This window comes from Euleptes europaea, chromosome 7 (assembly GCF_029931775.1).
Source record: "Euleptes europaea isolate rEulEur1 chromosome 7, rEulEur1.hap1, whole genome shotgun sequence".
Classification (NCBI taxonomy): domain Eukaryota; kingdom Metazoa; phylum Chordata; class Lepidosauria; order Squamata; family Sphaerodactylidae; genus Euleptes; species Euleptes europaea.
This window is the reverse complement of record NC_079318.1, coordinates 62,884,551-62,911,653: the sequence shown is the minus strand read 5'-3', so window position 1 is coordinate 62,911,653 and position 27,103 is coordinate 62,884,551. Positions and strand designations below refer to the sequence as shown.

The window sequence follows — 27,103 nt, the reverse complement described above, 5'->3', positions numbered from 1 at the left end:
GTCCCAGCATCAACCCATGCAGTCTCTGGTTAAAAGGCAGCAGGGCTGGGAAAGGCCTCTGCCTGAGACCTTGGAGAGCAGTTGCCAGAGCAGACAATACTAGGCTAGATGGGCCATTGGCCTGACTCAAGATAAGGCAGCTTCCTACATTCATGTTCATCCTAAGCATGGTTTCCCACAGTGGCCTAAGTCTCTACTTGGTGCATCTGGCAGAGTTTCTTCCCTTTAAAAACACCTGCATCTCCACAGTTCTTGGTTATTGCTTCTCAGGGGCTGTATGAACAGCAATAGAATACCTAACACTTCCTGCCTCTCATCCTGTTCATTGAAAATGAAAAAAAGATCAAAAAAAAGTGGGAAGAAAATACTCTCGCCTCTTCAATGTTCAAACGGCATTGCTGAACAGACTATCGCTATTCAATGTTATATTACAGATTATGGTTTGCTTCATTCATGCAAAGTGTTACAACAAGTACCATGAAAGCATTCCCAAACAGGAGTAATGAAGAGGAGCACAGCAGTAAAGACTGTCAGGGAGGAAGGGCATAGGAGGCCACTGAAATTCAATCTGACCAGATCGATCATAACAATGGCAAAACAAAAGAAAAACAAAGGGGGTTTGAAGCAGGAGTTACACATTAGGGCTTTGGGCATGTCTGTAATCTACAGTTTGGGAGCAAATGGAGCACTGGTCAGATATTGTTTGAGAAGTTTCCTTTTTCTTTTTAAAATGAAATTGGATACGCTGATCATAAGCAGAGTCCAGAAAAACAACAAAGGATTGATGTGAAATTTGTACTCCCTCTGGACAGTATGGGGGAGAAATAAATGCAAAACAGAAAAACAGAAACCAGCATGGGCTAGAAATCCCCTGGACTTTGTATGGCAGTCCACACTCACTTGTTTTTCTCGAGGGTGACGATTTGGCTCACTCTTGAGATATGAAGAAGGCAACAAAGTTATTTAAAAGAAAATCAAGAACTCCTCTTTAAGCCCAACATGATATAGTTAAACCTGGCCTTATGTCACTGCACTCAGATCGGTCCTTATCCAGGGAGGGGGATATAAAGTAACTCCATCATGATCTTGTAGGTAGAGTTGCAAAGATGGCCCTGCATCCATGTCTCCATTCCTATAGTGCTGCCCTTGGTGAAGAATCCTGCAGATTTCAAACTTTTACCGCAAAGCTACATTCCATCAGTAGATAAGTGAACATGGCAAATGTCTCTTCTTCCTCCGTTCAATAATATTAGACCTATATCTATATATCTCTCTCTCTATATATAGATACATATAGATGCTATCTTCCAATAGTTCCTTTAGAAGACTTTTATGTGGCAGTAGGCTTCCAGAGACGAGAAAAATATGTACAAGAGCCAAAGGAGAACAAAGAGACATGAGGTCAGAATCTTGGGAGTCCGTGGCCCACCCAGCTCACCTCCGATCTCCGGTCTCCGCCGGTAGAGGAGCACACCAACACTGATAAAAGCAAATATAGTGAAGAGGGTGACGGAGAAAGCCAGGTTGCCTGGCTCGACTTTGAACGTATTGCCGTGGGCTGCATGGTAAATGGCGGCGATGGACCAGGCTACGCCAATCCCCAAGAAAACATTCACAGCATTGCTACCGGTGACATTACCTATGGAAGCATCTGCATATTGATCTTGTGTTGCTGCTACTTTACTGGCAAATGTGTCTGCAAAATGAAAAGAAAAATTATTATTTATCTTGTCTGTAATCTGCCCTTTCTCCAGCATAGTATTTTAGGATGAAAACAATTGTTACATTTTTAATAGCTGTCACAGCAGGTTCTTTGTAGTGGGAACTCTTGCCACACACACATACACACAAGTCAAATGCTAGATCAGTTCTCATATTTGTTCCCTTCATGACATTAATCATGGTTTCACAACACATGCACGCTGAAGCAAACCATGGTTCACATCACACAGGTTCCCTGTAATCCATCAGAAAACTCCCTTCAAACCATGCTTTCCCCACCTCTAATTTACAAAGGAACCATGGTTTACATTAACTGTGGTTTTGGTCTATGAGGTAATCACTGGAAAGAGAGGAGAGGAGAGGAGGGGGACGGAACAAGAATTCCCAAGGCTGGTTCCTGATTTAAAGAACATGGTTTGCATTATGTCTGCACCAGGCCTCTCTTTGAGTGTTCTATTATATATGCAAAAGCGCTAGTGGTACTCCCCCACACAACTATTCTATTTCCTGAAGCATTTGTTGGTCTTGTGCTGCTCCAAAGGCAAACAGCAATTCTATTAAAGGAGAATAAGTGTCATTTAAAACCCACCCCAAATACATAATTGGATCCATTTTGTGGAAAGGTTTAATGGTGATCAAAGACAATGCCAGGAGCTGAATGAATACTTAATGAACTTCCGCAGTTCTAGGTCACCTTGGGTAAAAGGGGATAAAGAATAGCTCGGAATCAAGCAACTGCTGCTTAAAATTTCATATCTCCCCTCCTCCCATTTCCTGCATGAGGAACTTAAGGAGCATGTATTTTTCCCCGTGGCGTTTTGAATGCAGACTTATGAAATCCCAGCTGGCAGCCAAGCTCCTCTTTTGCATGCAAAGAAGAGGCCAAATAAATATAGCAGGAAAGTTAATTTACAGTGAAATTCAAAAGCTGCTTTTGCCCATAAATATAGCACTGTGGAAATGTCTGTAATTGCTGTAAAAAAGAAGGCAATTTCACCAGGCTTTTGTCTCTGCGGCTCTACAACAACTTAATAATTATGCTTCATAATTGATGTTAAAATTACTAGGCTTCTGTGTGGCCACCTATGTGACAGCCACAGGAGCCGCTGAAAGATACTCCATAACAAAGCCAGGGCCACTGCCCACAGAGGGTTTTAAGCCACAGGAGGGTTTTTGCAAATTTCCCCCACTTAAATGAGAAAAAAACAGTATTAGGAAAGACATATACTTGTGAAAAGTATACTTGTTTGGCCTTTATCTGACCATTAGATTCCTCTCCCCCCAAAGTTAAAGAGCAGATACCAAGAAGTTATCTGTATATGCCCTTGCCATTCGAAATTGTTTTATGGAAGACACTACCAAAGACAAGGAAGAGACACAGAATCTAAGGTCTTAACCCCACTACAGAATTTCAGATGTTGCTCATGTGGTGGGTTGTTAGGAGGTTCCTGGTTGCCAACACTGTTGCTCCTAGTTCCAGTCTCAGTGAAGTCAAGCCACTGCCTCAGGGCCCTAGAATCCTCAGAGCACTTCACATGCTTCTTTTGAGAAATACTGTAAAGAAGGTCAGCATTTTATCCCCATACTCCAGATAGCAGCTTGTCTAAGACCACCTACTCAGTTTGTGGCAGAGGGAAGGTTCAAACCAACGCCATGGTGGTTCCCAGATACAAGGCTTAGCTGCTACACTACATTCACTCAGGAACAAACATGGTGGTGTGAATTAGCCTCCAGTACCACACTTAACATATAGAAAAAGGATGATATGTGAAATATGTGGAAAATATGTGAATATATATATGCAAAGATGGTAACATTAAAAGTTGTTAAAATAAGTGATGGTGGAGGGAAGTTGTACAGTTCATGGGGGGGGGGAATCTCTCTAAAGACTTTTGAGGATAGTTTGGATAAATATCTGTCAGAGAGCTTAGCTAGTTCTGCAAGCAACTGAAGCTATGGACCACAGAATCAAATAGCTAGAAGCAGGGCTGGCACCTGCACACCTTGAGGTGGGGCCCACTGCCACTGCCCCCCTCCCTGCCTGTGCACCTTCCCCACTTGTGAATTCTCCTGCTGCCCCCACTCCTGGCCACATGCATTGCCCAGGGCTGTTGGAGGAAGGCCATGTGCGTGGCTGGGAGCATGGGTGGCGGGAAAGCTTGTGCAGAAGCCGGTGGGAGGGACACAGGCAGGTGGTGGGGAGGGGCCGGTGGCTGGGGGTGAGACAGGGGACCTGGGAACTTTCTGCCTGGGGCTCCCTAAAACCTGGAACTGGCCCTACCTAGAAGAAATCTCTGTGATATCAACTATCCCTTCAGACCTTTCCATTTTAAAATCCTATACCTCTAATCCTTGCTCCATTTTCTCAAGTCTGATATGCTGAAATATATCCATCCTCTGCTCTGCCCTTCTGCATATAGCTTAATGGGATATACAGCGTTTGTTAATTCATGTTTTTTTCTCCCAATGGTAATAATTCTTTAGACATGATTTAAACATCACCTCATTATTCAGCAAGACAAGTCAAATAAAATTACTATGCCTATAAAATGTTTATTGCAATCTGCTAAGGAATTCACCTTCCTCAAAAGAGAATTTTATAATGTATCAACTTCTCTTTGGTTTTGGATTTAGATGACTCACATGGACGGCTTAATTACGCCACTTATTAATGCGTTCCACTCAATACAAGCACCACAATTCCAATGTGATGAGTGCGCTGGAGTTCATTTTGCCAGAACCATGTACAATGCAGTCCACCACTGCTGTGTTTGCATAATAGACAATGCTACGTAACCCACCTGCCAGGGTGCTTTCATTTTGCTAACTACAACATGATTGCTAATTCTGTCTACCTCTCCTACAAAGCAAAGTTTGTATTTTACTTTAAACGATGCTTTAAAAACATTATTTTAACACATTTCTTCCTTCCCTTCCTACTAAGGAACACACAAAACTTTAAAAAGTTTTAAACTATTCTTTTGCTACAGGTAAATAAATTGGTAAAGAGAATCTGTCAAATTCCCATCTCTAATTATGTAATTAGTCATGCTAGGAAAAGTTGAGGGCAGCAGGAAAAGAGGAAGACCCAACAAGAGATGGATTGACTCAATAAAGGAAGCCACAGCCTTCAATTTGCAAGATCTGAGCAAGGCTGTCAAAGACAGGACATTTTGGAGGACTTTCATTCATAGGGTCGCCATGAGTCGGAAGCGACTTGACGGCACTTAACACACACACAATTATGTAACTAGAAGGAATTGTTCATCTGCTTTAGTTTGCTTTTTGCCCCGATATTGTCACAGGGGCCTAAAAAGAGGCTCGGTGACCAGGGGCTGTGGTTCAGGGACAGAGTCTCTGCTGCGCGTGCAGAAGGTCCCAGATTCAACCCCAAGCATCTCTAGTTAAAAGAAACCACAAGACCTCTGCCGGAGACCCTGGACAGCTGTTGCCAATCAGAGGAGACAGGACTGGCCTTGATAGACCAATGGTCTGACTCAGTATAAGGCAGTTTTACGCATCTGTGAGGTTTAACAAGTCAACCCGGCAGAAAGTGCACCTCTGAAGCAGCAGGAGTGCTGATGTGCTACAGCGGCCCAGAGTGTGAGCCATGAGTTAGGAAGTCTCTCAAGTCTCACCTCATCCATAAACTCACTAGGTAGTCTTAAGCAAGCTGCTATTTCCCCTCCCCCTCCCCAGTATGGAGGTTATAATACTGGCCTCTTACCTGTAAGGATGGCTGAGATAATACATGTGAAATGTTTTAATTACTGTATTAATATGCAAGTATTGTGTCACTTTACATGCTATAGAAATAAACAGGAACAAAGAAATGAGTTTGCACTGCCAATTCTGCGTAAGCATATAGGGCACATAAATTATAAACTGTATGCTATTGCAGAAAATGGAAATGATTACAAATGCCCATTCAAGGATTAAAGTGTCATTTTTAATGTATGGAAGATTATTGTCAGGCTGATTGCATACAATCTGCATTTCCCCTTAAGTTAAGGGATGACTGCCAGAAACAAAAAAAAATCTCTATGGCTTATTTTTTTTATTGCAAGGCGTTCGATTCTGACGCTGATCTGTGAATTTGCAGTTTAGTCAAATGTCACTACCATTCAACTAGAGTAGAGATACTTTCCCTCAGCAAGCATCTCAGCCTTAACTAGCTTACAGAAGTGTAAGTAATTTTTAGCAAATGAAACATGTTTCATAATGAGTTCTTCCAAAGCATTGCAAACAGACGTACCAACAAAAAGAGGAGCTTTCTATTTCAATACTCCTTAAAATGGAGTTTCATTAGCTGTTCTGGCAGTAAAAGGCGATGCTAAATGTCATTTCATTTTCAGGAGCTGGGTGCCCACACCCTGGAAAGTGGTTGTACTCAGAAAAAAAGGGATTTTTTTGCGTGCTTTGTTTGCTGTGGAAGCTTTTGGGGTTGGGGGAGGAACTCTCGTTTCCAGAGACAAAAGAAACGGTGCAATATTTTTGGACCAGCTATTCCTGACAAAATGTGGAAACTTTTTCTCAGGCAGGTCTTTTTCTGAGGCAGAATTAAGACTGCAGAGTTCTCATGCACATGGTTTTGTAGACTCGATCCACAGAACATAGTAGCACCAGTGTGGCAGAGAATAAGCAAAGTCTTAACATCTCTGTTTCCTCTTTGTGCTAGCATAGATCCAGCATCCACAGATTTACAAAATGGCCTACTCCTCACAAGAAATACTTTCAAATATTCCTATCAAGTCAACAGCATTATCTGCAGCAACCCTTACAACCTGTAGGGGAGGTAAGCATTTCGACAATCCACACTTTATGGATGGAGGGGACACTCACCATCTAACATTCTCTTCTGACATCACCTCAGTGACAAGGATACTCCTGCCGTATGTGTTTAACCTTTATGCTTCTGGTAATGTCAGGAATCCATGATCACATGGACAATGAAACATCCCCTTCTCGCAGCAATGTCACCCCTCCTTGAAACAGGGCCCCCACTGGGGTGGGAGGTAGCTGTAATCCTAGACTCTTTCCTCGTGATCTCAGACATTACCAGGGTAGTGAATGAAAGATACAAACTGCAGTGGCTGAGCTGTCAAAAGCAAATTCCATTATGTTTTTGAATGTGGTGAGATTTGAACTGAGGTGGCCATCACTGTAGGCTCTGTGCAGCCTCACATGAAGACTACACGTGAAAGGCTCTAGGGCTAGTTGGTATACAATGCTCTCCCTTCCTCCCTCAATATTATTATTCCTGCTTCCGAGTCCCATGAAGAGGAAGGGATGCACCCCTTTTCCAATAGGCCTCTCTTTGTCACAGTGAAGGAAGGAAGCTTCCGAGTGCATTGCTTAAAAGGCGCAGAAGACCATCAGGAAAATAATTAACAGAAGTGAGCAGAAAGCAGCAGAAATTCTGGTTCACATAATACATATTTATCACATCAAGAAAAGTCTTGCATATGTGAATGGAACACCGCAGATAAACTTTTCATTTCACTTTACACCAGATACACATTTTCTAAGGAAATGGAATGAGCTTTGCATTCCACGGCGGGGAGAGACTGAGGGGCATTTCCTGACAGGAACAATGAGATGATGGACTGGAAATCTGCAGTCTCCGCTGAGGTTATAAATGCTCAGCTCTGAGATTTAGGACTATGAAGAATAGCTATTTCACTAGGTGGGGAGAAACATTCTGAAGAGCCACCAATGGGGACTTGGCTTCACAAATGATTCGATGGAGCCCATGTGGTTTAATTCAGGCTAAAGATCTTGAGATGACTTATCTGAAGCAGTATCCTCTCCCTTTAATGTTATCCAGAACTTTCTCAATAGCATCTTTGACAAGGACCTCCTGAGTCTACGAGTCCCCAAGGAGGAATTGGATGGTGTAAGCCTGGTGGATAACTTCTTAAATAATCACCTGACTTTTCCTTTCCACTTCATGGGTCACAGACCTCTCCTAATCCAGTTGATGAATATGATAAAAAGCACAGGCCACCAAATATACTGCCTTACAATCTGCTGACCACTGCAGTATTGGTTATTTCCCATTCTTAATTTATACAGCAAATAGTCTGAGAGCACCTGATGCTCTTAGCAGCATTGAAGCTAAGCAGGTCTGAGCCCAAGTAAGTTGGACGGGAGACTGCTGGTGTAAGCCACTCTGAGCTTCCTGAAGGAAGAGTGGGACATAATAGTAACTATATTTGGGGGAAGTAAACAACGTGATCCATTCTGTAGCACAATACATCCTTATTATCTGAACAGGTTGTGGGATACCTAACACATTCTAATAAATTTAAATCCAGGAAAACATCAATGGTGCTAAACTGGTTTGCTGTGCCACAGGTTTACATGGGACCCACACAGTGAATTCAGATAGATAGAGAGATTCAAACTTTAGTAGTATGTAATGTTGGTAGTGCGACTGCTGCTGAAAAAGGTCTCCCTCACAGACAGCTCTCGTGCTGCATGGGCGTTACAAGAATGGACAACTCAGCACTGGGAGTTGCAAAGCTCAGATCAGAAACATGAGGGCCAGGTGCTGTCTCTTTGCATTTCCAGGGCTGCTGGATGCAGGAGGGAACTGTAGACATCTCAGATGAGACAACAGACACTACTGGTAAGAATCCTCCTAAGCCTGGAAGCCAGATGATTGAGGGAGAGTCAATCCTACACCATATCTGACAAGTCCTAAATGCATGACATACGTAAAGAGATGAGTCGCTGGGTTTAGAGGGGTAGGGGGAGCACGGTTCCTACTCATGACTGAATATGTAGGCCCATGTACTTTAGTTATATTGTTCACATGGCCAATTCGGCCCTGAACAATGTCACATTGAGATCAAAATAAGAAAAACAAAAAAGTAAATGTGGCTCATGTGTGTTCATCAGAATGTAGCCCTAGCACCCGTTTGCCGGCTCCTACTCCCCCATATGCATATTGGCTTTTCTCTATATATGTCATACATAAAGGGCTACTTTGAAGCTGAAAACCCATAGTACACCCTCAGTGCAGGCAACCGGCTACTGAGGAAAGCCTCTAGGAAACTCGTTGGCTTACTTCCTTGTGGCCAGCCTCCATACCCATACTCTCCTGCTCTGTTCTGTGGCTTGTCCACCTACCTTCTGGCCAGTGACCTTGGCTCTGATTCTTCACTTCTGCTACAAAAGGGCTGTCATCTTTATTTTTAAAAAAGGCTTCTGTCCAGTGCCTTTAACAACAGTTTAAAGTGCTCATCTTATCTTCATGCCATGAAGCCTGCTCATTCCTACATGCCAAGCTTCTGTTAAAGACAAAGGGGCAGCCAAGGCTATGTTTTAGCCCACTTGAAACCCTAATGAGAAGTGCTGCACCTCCCCATCTCCTCTCCCCAGGCCACCTGAAACCTTCCGGTCGAAGCATGTGAAATGCTTTGAACATTCCTTAAAGAGTTAATAAAAGGTTATAAATGTTATCGGGATGGGATTACTTCTGGGGATTTCTCTTCTCCCTACTTATACTGTCAAAACAATATGGAAAGGCAGAGGCGGCAAAACTTTACAGGAACATGTTTATCACCAGAGCTCACTGAAAATCAAAGAGAATCAGGTGAGATTTGCAGTGTTTGCCTCCCCCCCATGGCCCTGGTTAACAATTAGTCCCACAGACTCAGGCTAATTAAATGATCTGAGTATTTGACGTCAAACAAGAATATCAGAGAAACACATTGCATCTTTAAGCACAATCTGCACAGCTTTTCAAAAGCAGTGAAATCTCTTTTTGAACCATCAAAGTTAAACCTGGTGTCGTCAAATGGTGCTAGATGTAGGAGGAGGAAATAAGGCTTAATTGCTGGAGAAACAGGCAAAGTACTGATGGAATGAATTTTTTAAAAGAGCGAAGTGTTAATAAAATACAAGAAGGGGGCATGCAGCCCACAAGGAACATCTGAGCAAACTGCTTTCATTTCAAAGGGGCCTGTCCAGGAAAAAACAGTTTTGCAGCTCTGTAGTACTGGGACCACAGTTCTGGCTTGCATCTAAAAAAAACAAACAGACCATCAATTATATGGCCAACACATGGACATATATACCTTAAACACTTCTGAATTAAAGCTCAACTACAGTATTTGTGGCTGCAGTACAACTATACATATGCACGGGGGGGGGGGGGGAAGCTTTTCCCATGGGATGAGTGCAATGTGTCTGGGTTCCAAAATAGAGAACAGAAGAATGAGGAGTAGTTCAAACAGTTTTAATCGAAGGAGTAACCCCAACAGAATCACTCTGGAGAAAAATGCAGAAAAATAGACAACTGGACCTTATCAGGTTTACATCAGCTCTGATAGCTGCTAGATAAAGTTCAAATTGCTGTCTAACCCCCCCCCCCCCCCCGTTGTCTTCAATGTCCCCAGACAGCTGCAGGCCTGATGGTGGTTGCAACAGATCCATGCTGAACAAGGGCTACTTACAGAGGCTGCCTCACTTGCTGCAGGTGGGGCATGCACAGCTCCTAATTCACCAAATAAATTGCAGTTGAAGCCAGCACACTACTCATTCCCTACTTCTGTCACCATGTAAAGCTTCTGGGTTCCAAAATAGAGACTAGAGGAATGAGGAGTAGTCCAAACAGTTTTAATCTAAGAAGGAACTCCAAGAGGATCATGCAAACACTCTCAACTAACTCAACTGCCTACTTGAACATGTGTCCTTAGGGAAGATCTTCAGATTAACACACTAGGCTAATATAAGGGATATCTTGAAAGTATAAGTTCTGTAACAACAATGAGGACAGCTTGCCTTCTTGGAAGTCCTCACTGCAGTTGCTTCCACTACTAAAGAGGCAAACACCTTATGAAGAAAGGGTCTGCAGATGTGGCGCAGGCTGCCCTGACTCTCTGTCCCACATACTTTTGGACTGCCACCTATATGCTATCTCACAAAACCTTTAGTCCCGTACTCTTCTCCAAACAGCAGCAAGATGCTTCACAAACTACTAGCAGACCGTGATTCACGGATCATTGAAAAGGTGGCAAGATTCCTGATGACAGTGGTCAATCAATGGGCACATAGTTTGAAGAAGGACCACAGTACCGGGGATTGAATTATATTCAGACTCTATTTCAAGTTTTTATCCTTTATCTTTTATTTATTTATTTTTCTACAATCTGTATTATGCCAATAAAGGTATTTGAATTTGATTTGCATTTCAGTTTAGATTAAAAAAACTAGAAGGCTGCCTTTTTCAGCATGCAGGGGAAATTTCAAAGAAATGTGGGAACCGTCAGTATTTTTCTTTATTGCTTCTGTTCTCAATGACCAACCTGGAGTGCATTAGGCACCACTAGTGGCCTCCGAACTAAGCTGAAGATCCACAGCCACCAAGCCCAGGGACTTTTTATACTGGAAAACTGAGGAGGACCTGAACTGTTATTCCCTTAAATGTAATGGACGGCAATGTATGGCTGGCGGATGAAAGTCATCTTGAGATAAATATCCCATTTAATACAGAAGAGCTTCCTGGTGGATTATACCAAACAGACAAAAACAAGAGAGATTTATACAGAAGGGCAACATGAAGCATATATAGTGCGATGGACAGTCCCAGCCAACATAATCTAGAGTAAATCCAGTGACTATACCTGATACCACATATTTCAGATCATATTGTTGTATTCTGTAGTTCTTTATCAACAGCACCCCCAGGTTCCATACTAATCATTGTCATTGTTCTCTGATCATTTGGTTCCTCTAAATGCAAATGAAAGCTTACTTGTGCATTGCCAGCAAGATATAAACTGGTGCAAAAATGTGCAAAATCCATTCCATTTTCCCCTCTGCGATGCATTAAAACTGATCTTAATTAAAACTGACTAAGTTTTATCGGAACTATCTATTTGTATGCAAGTCTGTGAGACCTTTCATAAGGATGGAATCCAGGGGGGCTGTAAATGGGGCAGCCTGAAGACCTTAGATGGTGAGAATGGATCCTTTCTGACAGTGCGGAGAAATCCTAAATCACTGCTGTAAGAAAGTAGCAATGCAAATGAAATGTAGTCCTCAAGGTCATAGCATCCACGTGTGAGAAGCAGTCTTTGAGCCACATACAGAGGAATCCTTCTGGTTTAAGTAAGGCTATTTGGGAATAAATGGATTAAGGTGTGCAGCCTAAAGCTGCAGTAAACAGCCTGCTTACTCTGGAGAAGTCCAATCGATTTTAAAGGAACTGTTTTGAGGATTGTTAACTAAACCTTACAAACTGCACAAACCCACAGTCCAGATGGAGAATCCTGGATTGTTGCCAGGTCTCCAGGGATCCTTATAGTAGGATGACATGCAAAATATTGGCAGGGAATTAAAACATTGCGAACATTTTATTAGTACTTTTTTTACCTGGCACGGAAGTTCCCAGTGCAACAAATACAACTGCAGTTACTGAATCCTTCAGGCCAATGGTGCAGCCAAAATGGGATGCCAAGTCCCCAATGAACGCTGTCAGGAGACCGATCATTAAGATAGATACAACAAAGCAAGCCCAACCGTTCCAGTAGTCCGTTGGGGGGACAAAGGCAAAAAGGACTTTCCAGAAGACGGTCAGAAAGTGCATCACATAATCAAAGCAGGAGGGCAGCTTCTCTTCCCCACATTCATCATCGTCATCATCCTCACCTGGAAAATGAACAGTACCAGAAAGTGAGTGAATGAGAGAGAGAGGGAGAGACAGAGAGCAGTGGAAAACTGCCTTTTATTTCTAGCCACCTAGAGCTGGTGCACACAACCACCTGGGGAAAGTCTTGTGTGAAATCTTGGAGAGATAGTACCAGTTGGAATAGACAACCATAGGCTAAATGAGTAGGGTTGCCAGGTCTGAGTTGGGAAATACCTGGAGATTTTGGGGGTGGAACCTCAAGAGGGCAGCGTTTGGGGAGGGAGAGTCATCAGCAGCGTATAATGCCACAGAAGGGCATTATACTTCCAAAGGGGCCATTTTCTCCAAGGGAACTGATCTTTTTTGCCTGGAGATCAGTTGTAATCCCAGGAGAGCTCCAGCCACCACCTGGAGGTTACAACAATAAGCAGCACATGGGCTCTATCAATGAGAAAGGACAACGCTTTAAGCTTAAAAATGAGAAGAAATACAATTTATAAGCTAATATTAGCTGACAATTAGATATCACGTTTACATGTGTACAAAAATTACATACAAGAAATCAACAAAGATTCATTCATCTGAAAGAATGTGCAGCCAACACCCCAAAGATTCAATTCATCTTAAGCAAGTAAATATGTAACTGGCACACAATATCATAAATAATAATAATAATAATAATAATAATAATAATAATAAAAGAAATAGGCCAGTTAATAAGCTACAACAATTGAACAAGGTAATTTTTTACACAAATGTGAAACACACAACCATTTCAAACTGATAATGATGCATCAGAGCATGGTTGTGCTGCTATCCTTTGCTATCCGAGCCTCCTATCCTCTGAAGTTGTGGCCTATCAGAGCAGCTCTATTGCTCCCTACTCCACAAGTTTCAATTCCTTCCCCACAAGACCATCTGTTTTTTCTCCATTACCAATACCAATTTGGAAGAAGTCTTCAGTGATCAAGGTTTGGGGGCAGAACTTTTTGTCTCCTCAGTGGATGCAATTTTAGTTCTTGATGCACTGTGGAGTTCAATCTGATGTAATCTTACAAAAGCGAGGAACCAAAGAGCACTGGACATCTGTTAAAGCCTGAAGCATTCAGGTGTCCTTGTTATGCGGCTGCCACATTTTCTCAGGAAAGCAATGATCCCTTTTAAAGGGATGAAAGAATAATACCGTTTGGTGTTCTCTTGTAATCAGAGTCACCTGTACAGAAAGTCATGGGCCTTTTGTGAAATACATATGACGTAAATACTTCTTCTCCTGCATATCTCCATTATCAAAACTAATCTCTGATAGTTTGTTCTCATGTCTTCTTATTATAGAAAAACCAATATTGGTATCAGGCCCATAATATTATTTGTTTATTGTTTATGGGAGCTTAACCCAAGCGGCTGCCAGAACTAGCTTCTCTGCCACCGCACAACGCTGTGCCTTCTGCCGCATGGTAGCACAGTGGGTCTCTGCCCTGGGACATGCTACGCAGATAGACTTGTCCAACCTGAAGCGGTGGAACGGTTCTTTTGGCCCTGCTAGGAAATGTGTGCATGCCCTCATTGCCCAGGATGTCCCTTTCGAGCAGGCAGTGACCGTTTGCCTGGAGCCAAGGCCATTATGTGGGCAGTGATCCCACCCGTGGTAGCGGGCGGGTGTGGCATCGAAGTATTGTGTGGTGAGTGTGTGGGGTCTCGCCGCCCCCTCAACCCTTCCCAACCCCTGTCACTTCATGACTCCGGCCCTTCCCTCTGCAGGTGACTCTCAAAGTGAGGACGCTGTCGCGGGAAAATCTACAGTGGTGTCCGAGGGGGGCACCGGGACAGCCAGTGCCCAAGGCAGCAGTTGTGGGCTCTGATGGGCACTGGGCTCAGTGCTGGGTGGAACCTAGAATCATAGAGTTGGAAGGGACCACCAGGGTCATCAAGTCCAACCCCCTGCATAATGCAGGAAATTCACAACTACCTCCCCCACACACCCCCAGTGACACCTACTCCATGCCCAGAAGATGGCCAAGGTGCCCTCCCTCTCATGATCTGCCTAAGGTTATAGAATCAGCATTGCTGACTGATGGCCACCTAGCCTCTTCTTAAAAACCTCCAGGGAAGGAGAGCTTACCACCTCCCAAGGAAGCCTGTTCCACGGAGGAACTGCTCTGTTAGAAAATTCTTCCTAATGCCTAGACGGAAACTCTTTTGATTTAATTTCAACCTGTTGGTTCTGGTCCGACCTTCTGGAGCAACAGAAAACAACTCGGCACCATCCTCTATATGACAGCCCTTCAAGTACTTGAAGATGGTTATCATATCCCCTCTCAGTCTTCTCCTCTTCAGGCTAAACATACACAGCTCCTTCAACCTTTCCTCATAGGACTTGCTCTCCAAACCCCTCACCAACTTTGTTGCCCTCCTCTGGACCCGTTCCAGCTTGTCTACATCTTTCTTAAATTGCGGTGCCCAAAACTGAACACAATACTCTAGGTGAGGTCTAACCAGAGCAGAGTAAAGTGATACCATCACTCCTGATTAGTTCTGGCTGAGTTGTCCGCCATGACCGTGCTGCCTTGCTGCAACACCTCCAAGGAATGCCACAGTGTGGTTGCTGGGGATGCTGACACAGTTGCAGCCACTGAAAGCCAGCCACTGACACTTTTTCCTGCCAGCGTTGTGTAACCAAACTCTTTAGGGAGCAGTCTAGCAGTGCCATAGTTACGCCACAGCTAGCCGCCATGGCGCAAGTGCCCCACAGGATTGCTCTGCCCACCCTTGTTGCAGCCAGCCAGTAGGCACAGGAAGGGTTAAGCATTCCCCCACTTGCCAAGTCTCTCCCACCGACTTCCTCAGCCATGTGTTAATGCTAATGTACAAATGCATTTTCCTAAATATCTCTCTAATAGGTTTAAGTCAGTCATTAAATTTATTGCATAATCACACTATATTAAAATATAAAGTTGATAATATTAATAAGACGGTTTGTTCTCAAGCTAGGAAAATAAGTTCATCTGCCCTCCAATTTGTTATCTAGCCAAGTGAAGCAATGTCCACCTTTGCCAGTCTGGAAGGTAATGCAGTGCAGCCATGACAACCTGAAATTTATTTATTTATTTAAAACATTTATTAGCCACCTTCCTTACAGACCTCAAGGTGACTTACAATATAGATAAAATACACAAAACAGAATACATATAACACATAAAAACCAAAATTTAAGATCACAATTTAGGCTAGTAACTTAATCAAATATGGCCCTAAATAAACCTGATTTCAACTGCCTGCTAAAGATCAACAGTACGGAGGCCAGGTAAGCCTCTCTGGGGAAGTTGTTCCATAATCATGGGGCTGCCACTGAAAAGGCCCTCTCTTGTGTACACACCAAACAAGCTTCTTTGATTGACAGGACAGATAGTGGGGCCTCTCCCTGCGATCTTACTTCCTGGGTAGGAACATATAGGTCCTTCAGATACCCTGGTCCCAAGCCATGTAGACCTTTAAAGGTAAAAATCAACATCTTGAATTGGGCTCAGAAGTGGATTGGTAGCCATTGTAATTGATGTAGTATTGGGGCCACATGCTCCCGAAATGAAATTACTGTTTTAATCTGCATAGCAAGGAAGCATAAAAATTCTGCCTCTTTCATTTACATTGTCTAAAGAACAAAGGGAGACAGAGCTGGATATTATTGTTTCCATTGTTTGTCAATCATGCCAGAGCCTTTCTGTAATTGATTAGATAACTGCAAGCGAATAAAAAGTTTACTTCTTACTCAGGAGATAAGTAAGATACGCCCTGTATGGTTCCCTCAATATCTCTGCAAGTTTGAAGGCAATAGATTTTCTTGCGGCTGTGGCCCTGTCTGGCAGTGCACATTTGCATCTTGGTTCTCTCCTTAATAACTAATAAGAAGTTACCCACATAAGGGTTAATAAGCAAGGCAAGTGTTAAGAGAAGAAATACCACATGGCACAGCACATTGCACTACCCTTATGTATTATGGTGCTAAACTGCTAGCATAGTTTCAAATTTTCTGAGGTCCATACATTCCAGGATTATGAGATGCATGTCCTGAGATCAGAGAGTGCACTGTGGGTAAGAGCTTCTTTCAAATGCTTTGAAAGGTTTTAAAGCATTATGGTTTAAAGTACTTTTTTTTTAAACCGACATTAACACAACCTTTGCTCTAATGAATTGAGTCGCCCTCCCAGCTCTGCTTGGAAGCCTTTTCATGTTAAATTCTCCCAAAGTGCTTTATGGGGAGAGACGAAGAACCAAGACAACAAAAATCCATTAGGAGAATCAAAAACATGCCACAAGGAATAATTTACTGTATTGACAGTTCAGTGCCAAGCCTTAGTTCAATGACTGCCTGGGCCTTAAGAAGTTGCCACAAATGGGTGAATACATTATGGAGCATAACCCTCATTCCTTTGAAGTGAGGTCCCCAGCACAAGGAGATGCTGAGGAAGCCATAAATGCAAAAGACCCTTATATGAAGAGGATTGGTGCCAGGTAGGCTGGTGCTCATTTTAATCACCATTGAACCAGGTCTGCTGTAAGTCAGCTCGTTCCAAATGAAATAACATGCCAAAGATCCACCAAGGCAGAGCACAAGATTATCAGGAAGCAAACATTAATTAACTATCTAATTAAAAATAAAGTTAAACAGCCCTTATCAGTTTAAAACTATTATAAATAGAAATAATAAAAACAAAGAGCAAGAGATAAAACCCCCAAACACTAAAATCAGCATCCAAATAATCCAAAAAGGCCGTTACAAAACAAGAACATTATTGCTAGTTTCTGTGCCACACGGCAGTATTGCTAGATGACAACTAGAGGGAGGGTCCAGTTGGACAAAGAGGTGGAAATGGTACTGTGATATCATTTCTGGCCAAAAACCCAGAAATGAAATTATCACATTATGGTGATGCTCTAGGAATCCTCAATCTCTATAGTCTTTACCATTAAGATCTGGGGGATTTTTGCCCAGAAATGACATCATGACACTAGATTTTCCCGCGACTGGAAGTGGGTAAGTGGCATTTCTGTAGGGGTGAAGGTAGGGTGTGTGAGGGGGAGGTAGTTCGGAATTGCCTGCATTGTGCAGGGGGTTGGACTAGATGACCCTGGTGGTCCCTTCCAACTCTATGATTCTAAGAGGGGCTGTACGTGCTCCTCCAACAGTGTGAAAAATTATTCCTCCCTGGGGGTCATTTTGGTTCAGGAAAACAGCACAGGAGGGAAGTCAGGAGCCCCTCCTTCCCCTATGCCATCCTCTCAAACTGAATTAGCCCCCTGTGGATTTTAAAAACTTCTTTCCCTGTGGGTCAGGTCCCAGTAACCCTGACCCAAATCACCAAAATTTATAACCCTTAGATGAACTACTGAGAGAGGTCTGCTTTCAAATACCAACTCAGACCCATTAGAGAAAAGTCAATGTGAACTGCTGTCAAGTAGATCCCTAATTTTTGAGCAGATGGTGAGAAAAGCTTCACTGAGAATATGTCACAGCTTGTCAACAGTTGTGAAAACTACACCTATACCGCTATGCATGTGCGCAGATCACACGATCAAGTGGTTTAACTGTAGGGTTCTTTTTCGTTTAGATCAAGGCACCCATTAGGGAGGCTGTAGCTATAATAATTTGTTCCTTGCCTTGCTATAGGTGTTTGCAGGCCTTTGGAATTCTCTCCTCTATAAGTCTATAATTCTACAAACATTTTGTATTTGGGTGGAATTGCATTTTACAGCATTTCCCCCTTCTGACTGTTCTATCACTCCTTCCCATCTAGTTGCTTCCACTTTGTTTATGGATTTCAAGATTTCAGTAGGGATGTTTTAAGTTGATTTGAAAAGTGCCATCAGCCATAATAGAACAATATGCTACTAATCCCCCATTAAAATGCTGAAACATGAAGAAGGTGTGAGTGTCATATTTGTGATCACATTTACAAAATGATAGATGTTAAGTTAACTTGTGGAACCATGAAACATTTATAAAGAACATGTTTATTTCTCCTGATTCATAGAATTGCCAGTTGACCCTACTTTTCTGCATTGTTCATATTTTAAGACTATAGGTAAAAAGGTAAAGGTCCCCAGCGCAAGCACCGGGTCATTCCTGACCCATGGGGAGATGTCACATCCCAACGTTTCCTAGGCAGACTTTGTTTGCGGGGTGGTTTGCCAGTGCCTTCCCCAGTCATCTTCCCTTTACCCCCAGCAAGCTGGGTACTCATTTTACCGACCTCGGAAGAATGGAAGGCTGAGTCAACCTTGAGCCGGCTACCTGAAACCAACTTCCGTTGGGATCGAACTCAGGTTGTGAGCAGAGCTTGGACTGCAGTACTGCAGCTTACCACTCTGAAGAAAGTAGAAAACTATTATGATAGGCAGTGTGGTATAGTAGTTAGAATGTCAGACTAGAATCTTGGAGACCCCGGCTTGAATCCCCAGCCTGCCATGGAAGCTTGCTGAGTGATCATGGGTCAGTCACACACTCCTAGCCTAACCTTCCTCAAAAGGGTTGTTGTGAGAATAAAATTGAGGGAAATGACATAAGCTGCTTTGGGCCCTCATTGGGGAGAAGGGCAGGGTATAAATGAAGTCAATAAATACATAAATTATGGACAGAGTTTATCTTTTGTGTGGGTGAAAGCAGAATCGTGTGCTTGAATAAGCTTCAGCAGCTTCAAAGAGCATATGTTTAGAATAAGGGCCTTCTGGAAAAGCCAAGAGCTTCAGTAAATACGTTTTTATAAAGAAAAAAAAAAGTTTAGGAAAGTCCCAGTTGTAGAAATGTAATACAGCGTATTCTAATTTTGTTAGTCATTTCCACTCTGAAAATTGAAAGCTGCCTCCAACTCCATTAAACTAACATCTCAGCCAGTCAAAGGGGAAAATAGATAAACAGGAGGCTCCTGGAACAGACGGAGGTGTAAATATGCTAGAGCTGGTTCTGTGAACTGTTCACAGGCTTCCCGAGAGGTGGCAATTGAATTCTCAGCTCGCCCATTGGTCTTTTTCACTGCAGATGTTGCTCTGCTCCATTGGTCCTTCAACTGGCGGCCCGAGGGCACAACCTAGGCCCAGATAGGTACACATCCACAGACTTCAACATCTACATATCTGCAGACTTCAACATCTTTATATGCAGGATTCACTTTTAACTCTGATTTGCAGCAACGAACCCAGTTTTAATTTTTATTGCGTATGCCTATTACTTTCTTGTCCTTGGGCCTAACCCTTTAATTATCATTCCCAGCCACAGTCAACCCAAACTACACAAAACTCTTCTTCATTCCTTGCCATCCCTGTCTTTCACTCCCAGCCTCACTATTTTTCTTTATTTCTATTGTCTTCTCTCTGTCATCAACATTTACTGTATGCTCAGTGGAGACAGGGACCAGGTGGTTTTATATATTATTGTTTATATTGTTTATTTATATTGCTTCTAAAACTGTGTGAAGCACAGTGTACACTGATGGAGCTGGTTGAAGAATAATAAAAGAAGAAGACGAAGAAGAGTTGGTTTTTATATGCTGACTTTCTCTACCATTTAAGGAAGAATCAAACCCGTTTACAATCGCCTTCCCTTTCCCCTCCCCACAACAGACACCCTGTGAAGTAGGTGGGGCTGAGAGAGCTCTAAGAGAACAGTGACTAGCCCAAGGTAACCCAGCTGGCTTTATGTGGAGGAGTGGGAAAACAAACCCGGTTCACCAGATTAGCATCCCCTGCTCATGTGAAGGAGTGGGGAATCAAACCCAGTTCTCCAGATTAGAGTCCACCGCTCCAAACCACTGCTCTTAACCACTACACCACTCTGGTTCTCCTGTTCTCTCCTCATCTTAACGTTTCTTAAGAAACGTTAATCCAAGTATTGGTGTGACAGAAGATAGGCTGGAGACCATGGGCGAAAACGCATGGTCACTTTAGCCTCCTTTATTCCGTTTCAGCCAGGATTCAGTCAGGATCGAACACACGTTCGGCGAAATGCATGCATTCGATCCTGGCTGAATCCTGGCTGAAACAGGGAATAAAGGAGGCTAAAGCGACCATGTGTTTTCGCCCCATGAAGACCAAGGAAGCAGAGCAACATCTGCCGCAAAAGAGACCAGCAAGTGATCCTGCTTGTGGCAGCAAATCTATGAACAGTTGACAACCAGCCTCAGTAGATTCCCGACATTTCTAATGCTGACATTTCTAATGAAGCCCCAGGGCCCACTAACACTGACGTCCAAGGTGGCACTGATAGAACGACTCTCTCATCTCAGGAGAAGCATTCCAAATCATTGAACCAGTAAAGCCAGCCCCAGCAAACACCCTTCAAGCATGAGAGCTTCACTACACAGTGATGGAAAAGCACAGGATTGCAATTAATGAGGTAAGATGCACAACCAAATCTATCATGGCCTCTTAGAGAGAATTCCTGGGCTGATTGTGACAAGCTTGCCCTTACATTTCAAGTTTGTGTTCCCACTAATTTGTTGGAGTGGGGCATAAGGTAGGTGCTTTCAGTCAGGTGTGCTTTCAGTCAGGTGTGCTCCTCCTGTAAGGTAGAATAAGGAGTCAATCACCTACAATTTAAAAATCTGAATCGTGTGGAAAGGAGACTCCCCACCCAACCTTTCATAAGACTAGAATTTGGGATGACCCAATGAAATAGGCTGGCAGTTGTTTCAGGACAGCTAAAATAAAGTGTTTCTCCATACAAGGCATAATTAACCTATGGAATTCACTGCAACAAAATGCAGTGATGACTACTAGGATTAGATGGCTTTAAAAAGCGATTAGACAAATTCATAAAGGATGGGCTAATGGCTATTAGTCATGTTAACTAAATTAAACTTTCAAGTTCAGAGGCAGTATACCTGAATGCTGGGGACCAATGATAGGTGGGGCCTGTTTCATTTCATGCACTGGTTGTGCCCTTCCTGGGATTATTTGGTTAGCCACTGCTGGAAATGAGATACGAGGCTAGATGGACCCTTGATCGAATCCAGCAGGGTTCTTCAGTATGCAGTAAAATGTCAGTTGTGAAAGCAATGAACACATGCATCATAAAGGAACACTCAGCTGTAAAGATATTTAGCTATTGCAATGAATAACTGATAGATGTATATATAGTTATTTTTGAGATTAAATAGTTAATTTTATTTTCATCACCTATTTCCTGTTCATCACCTTATTCCTATTATTTCCTGATTTTTAGAAATTCTGATGCCTTAGGAAACTTCTCAGATAACTTGGAGCCCTCCTCCCCACCTCAAGTTCTGCAGAAAATGCTTTGCGCCAAACTAGATGTGATGGCCCGCCACAAGGGTACTGGTGCCATTTTGAAGTGATTTTAAAATACTGTGAGGGAATGATCCTGATCAGACCCACAATGTGGCAGGGTAAGGTGCTGTTGTCTCCCCCCGATTTGTCAAGCACCAAAACAAGTACACTCCCTGCAGCTGTTTCAGCGCTTGAAAATGTGCGATGGGGGAGGGGGAGACAACACCACTGTGCAGCATACCTGATCAGGATCAAGACCTTGTGGCATTTTAAAATGGCAACAGCATGGTCATGGCAGCCACAAGAATGCCATTGTGTCTAGTTTGGCCCTTAGTTTCTATGTCCACTGTGATTATGTTATATCTGGGACTGGGTGTGACAATCAGGCAGGAAGAAACTATGGGACTGGCCCTGCCGACGTGGTTCAAGCTCTTTAAATGTCGCAGCAGCATTGGGGAGGGGAAAGCCACATATCAGCTGCAGTGCAGCTCCACTGACATGTAAAAGCAATAAGTCCCCCAAAATCTTTTTTTGCATCTCTAATTATCTGCTTGCATTTCCTTTGTGCAAGTTTGTGTTTGCTTCTGTTCGCCTCGTTTGGGCAAACCTTCCAGTCTCTGAAGGAAGACTTTTTTTCTCTAATTGCTTCCTTCACCTTACCCGTTAGCCATGGTGGTGACCTCTTGGACTTATTACTACCTTTCCTCACCTGCGGTATACAAGCTAGCTGAGCCTCTAGATATGTGGACTTGAGTAACCCCCAAGCCTTTTCAAGAGATTTAACCCTCTTAACTGATCCTTTCAGCTTCCTCTTTACCAGTTTTCTCATTTTAGAGAAGTTCCCTCTTTTAAAGTCAAAGGTAATTGTATGAGATTTCCCAGTCACTTTCCCACTTACATCTAAATTAAATTTGATGCCATTTTGATCACTATTGCCAACTGGCTTGAATTATTACAGTGAAAAGGTTACTCTTGAGAAGGATCTGTTGGTCAAACCAATAAAAACCAAATTGTTATTAACTGATGAAGGTGGTGTCTTTTCATTTGTGCCTGCAAAAATGCTGCAAATATATTTAAATACAAATATGGACGACTATTTCTATGAGAAAGTCATATTCTGTGGTTCTTCTGTGTTTGGTTTTTATGCTTTTTATGCAATCTGCAAATATGGTATAACCTGTGGCAGGACTCCACAACCTTTTTTAGCCTGTGGGCACCTTTGGAATTCTGACACAGCATGGTGGACACATGCTGTCACAAAATGGCTGCCACAGGAGGTGAAGCCAGCTACAAAATGGCTGCCGCAGTGAAGATCCTTGTGTTGTGGTGGCAGCTCCTGCCAAAGCAACATTTTTGAAAATCTGCACAGCTAATCCAATTTCCTGTGGCCAATCAGAATTCTTGCTGGGCAAAAGCCCCATCTGGCCCCACCCACTTTCCAAAAACTGCTGGCAGACACCATGAAAGGCATTGGTGAGTGTCATGCCACCCACAAGGACCACGCTGGGGACCACTGACCTATGGTCTGGACAAATGCATTCATCTATTCATTTCACTGGCTTCAGCTGTTTCTATGACAGATGTCAGTTTATGCCGTTACATCAAACAGAAAAGTATCTAAACTAGATATGTAACACATGCATTTTCTCTAAATTATTACAAATATTATACATGGACATTTTTTGACTTTGTTGGTCCTAAAATGCTCAGCTATTTTACATTTTTTATAACAGCAAACATATGGAGGGATCTGAATGACCAAGATGATTATGCCACAAAAGATATTTGCAACCACAGGTTGGCTCTGCTTTGAAACAAGGGGAAACCATCTTATTTTTCTAATGGCTGGGGCAGGGGAGGCAACTTTCTTCACTGTGTAAAATTGGCTGCTTTCATTTGGAAAACTCAGAGAGGTAAGGAGCTTTTCAAATGGGGACAGGCTTGAGTAGTTTCCCTGTGGCTGCTGTGGCTGCTAATACAGCGCCATGGCAATGAGGAAAGACATATCTTCTCAATGAAAAGGGCTACAGGCTTACTTTTGAAAAAATGTAATGCTTGAAACTCACAGAAAATTATACAGTTTGTTATAACCCTATATTGATAGAACAATACTTATTTGCTAATTAAAAAAAGAAGAAAAAAACTGGTGTCAGGAGACGGAAATGTCTACCACATGGAAAGGGGGAAGGAAAATGGCTGCTGTGTGGGTGAGACTGACAAAACCTGAATGTTCCCACTCACGTGGCAGCCTCCCAGTCTTTGCTGTGATCCTTCCCAAAATTTTACAGTAAAGCTGGTTTGAGAAAGATTGGAGAAAAACCAGGAAACTCCCAGGAGAACATGAATGCACCCTGATGCTGTGGGGGAAAGGGAGAAAACCCCTCTTCCTAACAACATTAAACCCAAGGCAAACATCCTGTAAGGAAACAGCCTTATACTGCAGTCCTAAGCAGAATTACTCTCTTCTAAGTGCATTGACTTCAATGGACTGAGAAGGCTGTAGCTCTGCTTAGGATTGGTCTGTTCGAAACTGAAAGGCTCACTGTCTGCCTTAAAAAGAAAACGACAAACTTTATCAAGATCATTTAAACCATATTTAACAAAAGACCAGATAAAGGGCACATTAAATAGTTGTCTTTCTGACACATACTTATTGCTCTGAAAGAAAGGAACACTATTAGCTCATATTCTTTCAGCTGTCATTGTGGCACAAAGAAAGCGGTGAGATACAGTCATTTCTCCAGGGCTCCAGTCATCTATGAAAAATGTCCAAGTAAGTGACTTTTACAAGATTAGAAAAACCCCATTTCCTCTTTTAAGGTCTCTCTTTACAAAACTCTGCAAGCACGATCCAGTGACATACAACCCAGTTTTGCTGGACCACACACACTCATTGTGGAGCTGTGAACAACAGGGACTAATGAACATTTCAGGAAGATCTTGGGCAGAGTGCAGTCTCCGGCTCAGCTATACCCGGGGCTGCATTAATTTTACTTTGAATGTGCTTGAACCTGGGTTTACAAGATCCTGGTCCAACACTTTAACCACAGCACCACACTGGCTGTCTTTGTGACCTATGCTATATTCCATACTGAACTTTTTGGATCAGCTGAATTGGCTTTTTATACTTCTTCGGTAAGTAGGTAATGAACTCTGGCATTGAGAAGTACATCTTATGCAAAGAGGACAAAGTATAAGAACTGAAAAAGGGGAAGGGAGCAAAGGTTAGCGTGGCATAGATCAGAATGAAGATCTACAATATTACAGTTCTGAATGGACAAAGCTGCCTTCCAGGCTGTTGCTCTATCTGTACTAGGGGGTCTTTCCAAGCTCTACTAACAGAGACTCCTAGGGATTGAAACTATGAGCTTATCATGCAAATATGCTACCACCAAGCTAGAGGCCCCATTGCAGCTTTTGATATATTGTCATTTATTGTCTGGTATAGGAAGAAAGGAAGTATACAAAATACTTGAAACTTTAAAGAGATCCTTGAACTTGAAAGCTTGAAAAACTTGAAAAAACCCTGACTTCTTGGGACTGCCTAGCTAGAAAGAAGTGGAACCACCCTAAAAGCACCCCACCAACCATACCAGATCTCCAGTAACTCTGAAGGACAATCTAATTCTATGGGCTGATTGGGACTTCTCAGCGGCTGTTGATATTGTTATTTGCCATGTCATATAAGATCATTTAGGTCCTAAATTATCTTATATGACATGGCGAATAACAATATCAACAGCCGCTGAGAAGTCCCAATCAGCCCATAGAATTAGATTGTCCTTTAGAGCTACTAAATCTGTTTAATATCTATAAAGTGAACTGCAGTCCAGCTGGATGGGGCCAATAGTTTATTATAGCCTAAGAGTCTGGACATGTGTTGTGAAGGTTCGTTTGAGTAACTTCCAGTTCTGGATGTTTAAAAGTCTAATGGTCCCACAGGCAAAAAAGGCTGGAGAGAATTATAGCACTGGCGACACCTCTTTCTTTCCCTGCCCTCTCAGGAAAAGGATGGCTCAATATATCAAACTCATAGCTGTATCCCCTTGGCCAGAAGGAAGGATTCATGTCATTGGAGCTTTTACTTTTCCAGAAGGGCTGGGTGAGCTATGCTTAAAGATGAGAGGTGGAGATATCATTAATGTGCAGCACCACTCTCATTTCCAAACATGCTATGAGGCGACAAAAGAGGGAACAGGGGTCCACTTTTCACCACTGAACAGGCAATACTGGGAATTGAGATCATTATGGAAAAAGGCAACATGGAAGAAGGGAATTTGGAGAGAGTAATTAGAAAAACTTGCAGGAGCCAGCCCACAGGCATTTCCCTCAGATAGGTCCTCAACAGGGAGACTGAGGGCCAAACTACATTTCACTCCTTTGAAACAATGCAGGAAGAAAAGCTCCTTTGGGAGGGGATCTGGAGTGGGGAAGTGGTGGCCAGGGGCCTCCCAAGGCTTTGGAATAGTCCTCTTCAGGACTACTGTATCTTTTCAAACAGAAAAACCCCAAACACTTAGGGACATCATCTCTTACCTGCATTACATGTTCAGTGTGGTTTGGGCCTGAGAGAAGGTTGAGGAAACGAGATCCACAATATGGCAGCGCGAAAAAGGTCAACTGGAGGCCCCAAAAAATGATTCTTCAGTTTGCCTTGTTGTGCTGACAATTTGTTAAACTGTTTTTTCCCCCTCAAGCTGTGGCAAATAAGTACATTCAAACACATGCTTTTCACGCTCACAATTCCAGCCTTTAATTGAAGAAACCCACGAGGGAGTCAAGAGAACATCTGATACTTGCAGCAGCCTCATTTTCTGCCCTTCATCTGTGAAGGCTCAAGAGCAGACCTAATTTCAGGAAGGGAAAGCTTCCTTCAGACATACTCAATTCTCAACAGCATTAAGGGGCAGGGAAGAGCCTGAGAAATATCGGAGAGCGGATATACAGTCCGGATGCAGTGAACAACTAAGTGACTTAAAAGCACTATAGGATTAGAGATAAGATCTGCCCTTTCCCTTGTTTACTGGTCGCAGGTCAGGCAGAGCCTAGTTAAAATAAATGGAGTTCTCTTTTGCCCCCCAGATGCAATCCAGGCAGGGGAAAAAAATCACAGACCTCAAATGCAAAAGGCAGATGTCGCTAACAAGGAAGGAGGTTGTTATAGACTCCCAAATACTTCCCTGGGAAAGTTTTTGACACTCACTTTGTCTTTGCACTTGGCTGCTTTTGGAATGAACACTGGAAAAGTGACAGAAGATAAAATGATGTCGTATGATTTATCACTCACTTATCTCCACAGTCCAGTGAGCACTGAGCTATTCTTTTAGTTTGCCACTTCTGGAATTGCAAGAATGCAGCCTCCAGGAACGTGGCAAACTGCCCCAAGGGGATTCCGCTACCAGGGAGAAGAGGAACTTTGACGGGAGGAGGACTAGGGGGAAGAAGGAAGAGGCTTGCGGAATCCCT

General features: G+C 42.9%; 1 protein-coding gene across 4 annotated transcripts in view; it reads right to left on the bottom strand.

Annotated features, from left to right (window-relative positions):
- Positions 1–823: 823 nt before the first annotated feature.
- The window catches only part of SLC8A1 (solute carrier family 8 member A1), a 290,502-nt gene continuing 264,222 nt past the window's right edge, over positions 824–27,103 (bottom strand). For all 4 annotated transcript variants that reach the window (XM_056853928.1, XM_056853930.1, XM_056853932.1 and 1 more), the window contains 2 exons: positions 12,106–12,381; positions 824–1,696 (listed from right to left, as the gene is read on the bottom strand). In XM_056853928.1, coding sequence (XP_056709906.1) covers positions 1,320–1,696; positions 12,106–12,381 — 653 coding nt within the window. In that variant the 3' untranslated portion in view covers positions 824–1,319. The remainder of the gene's footprint in view (positions 1,697–12,105; positions 12,382–27,103) is intronic.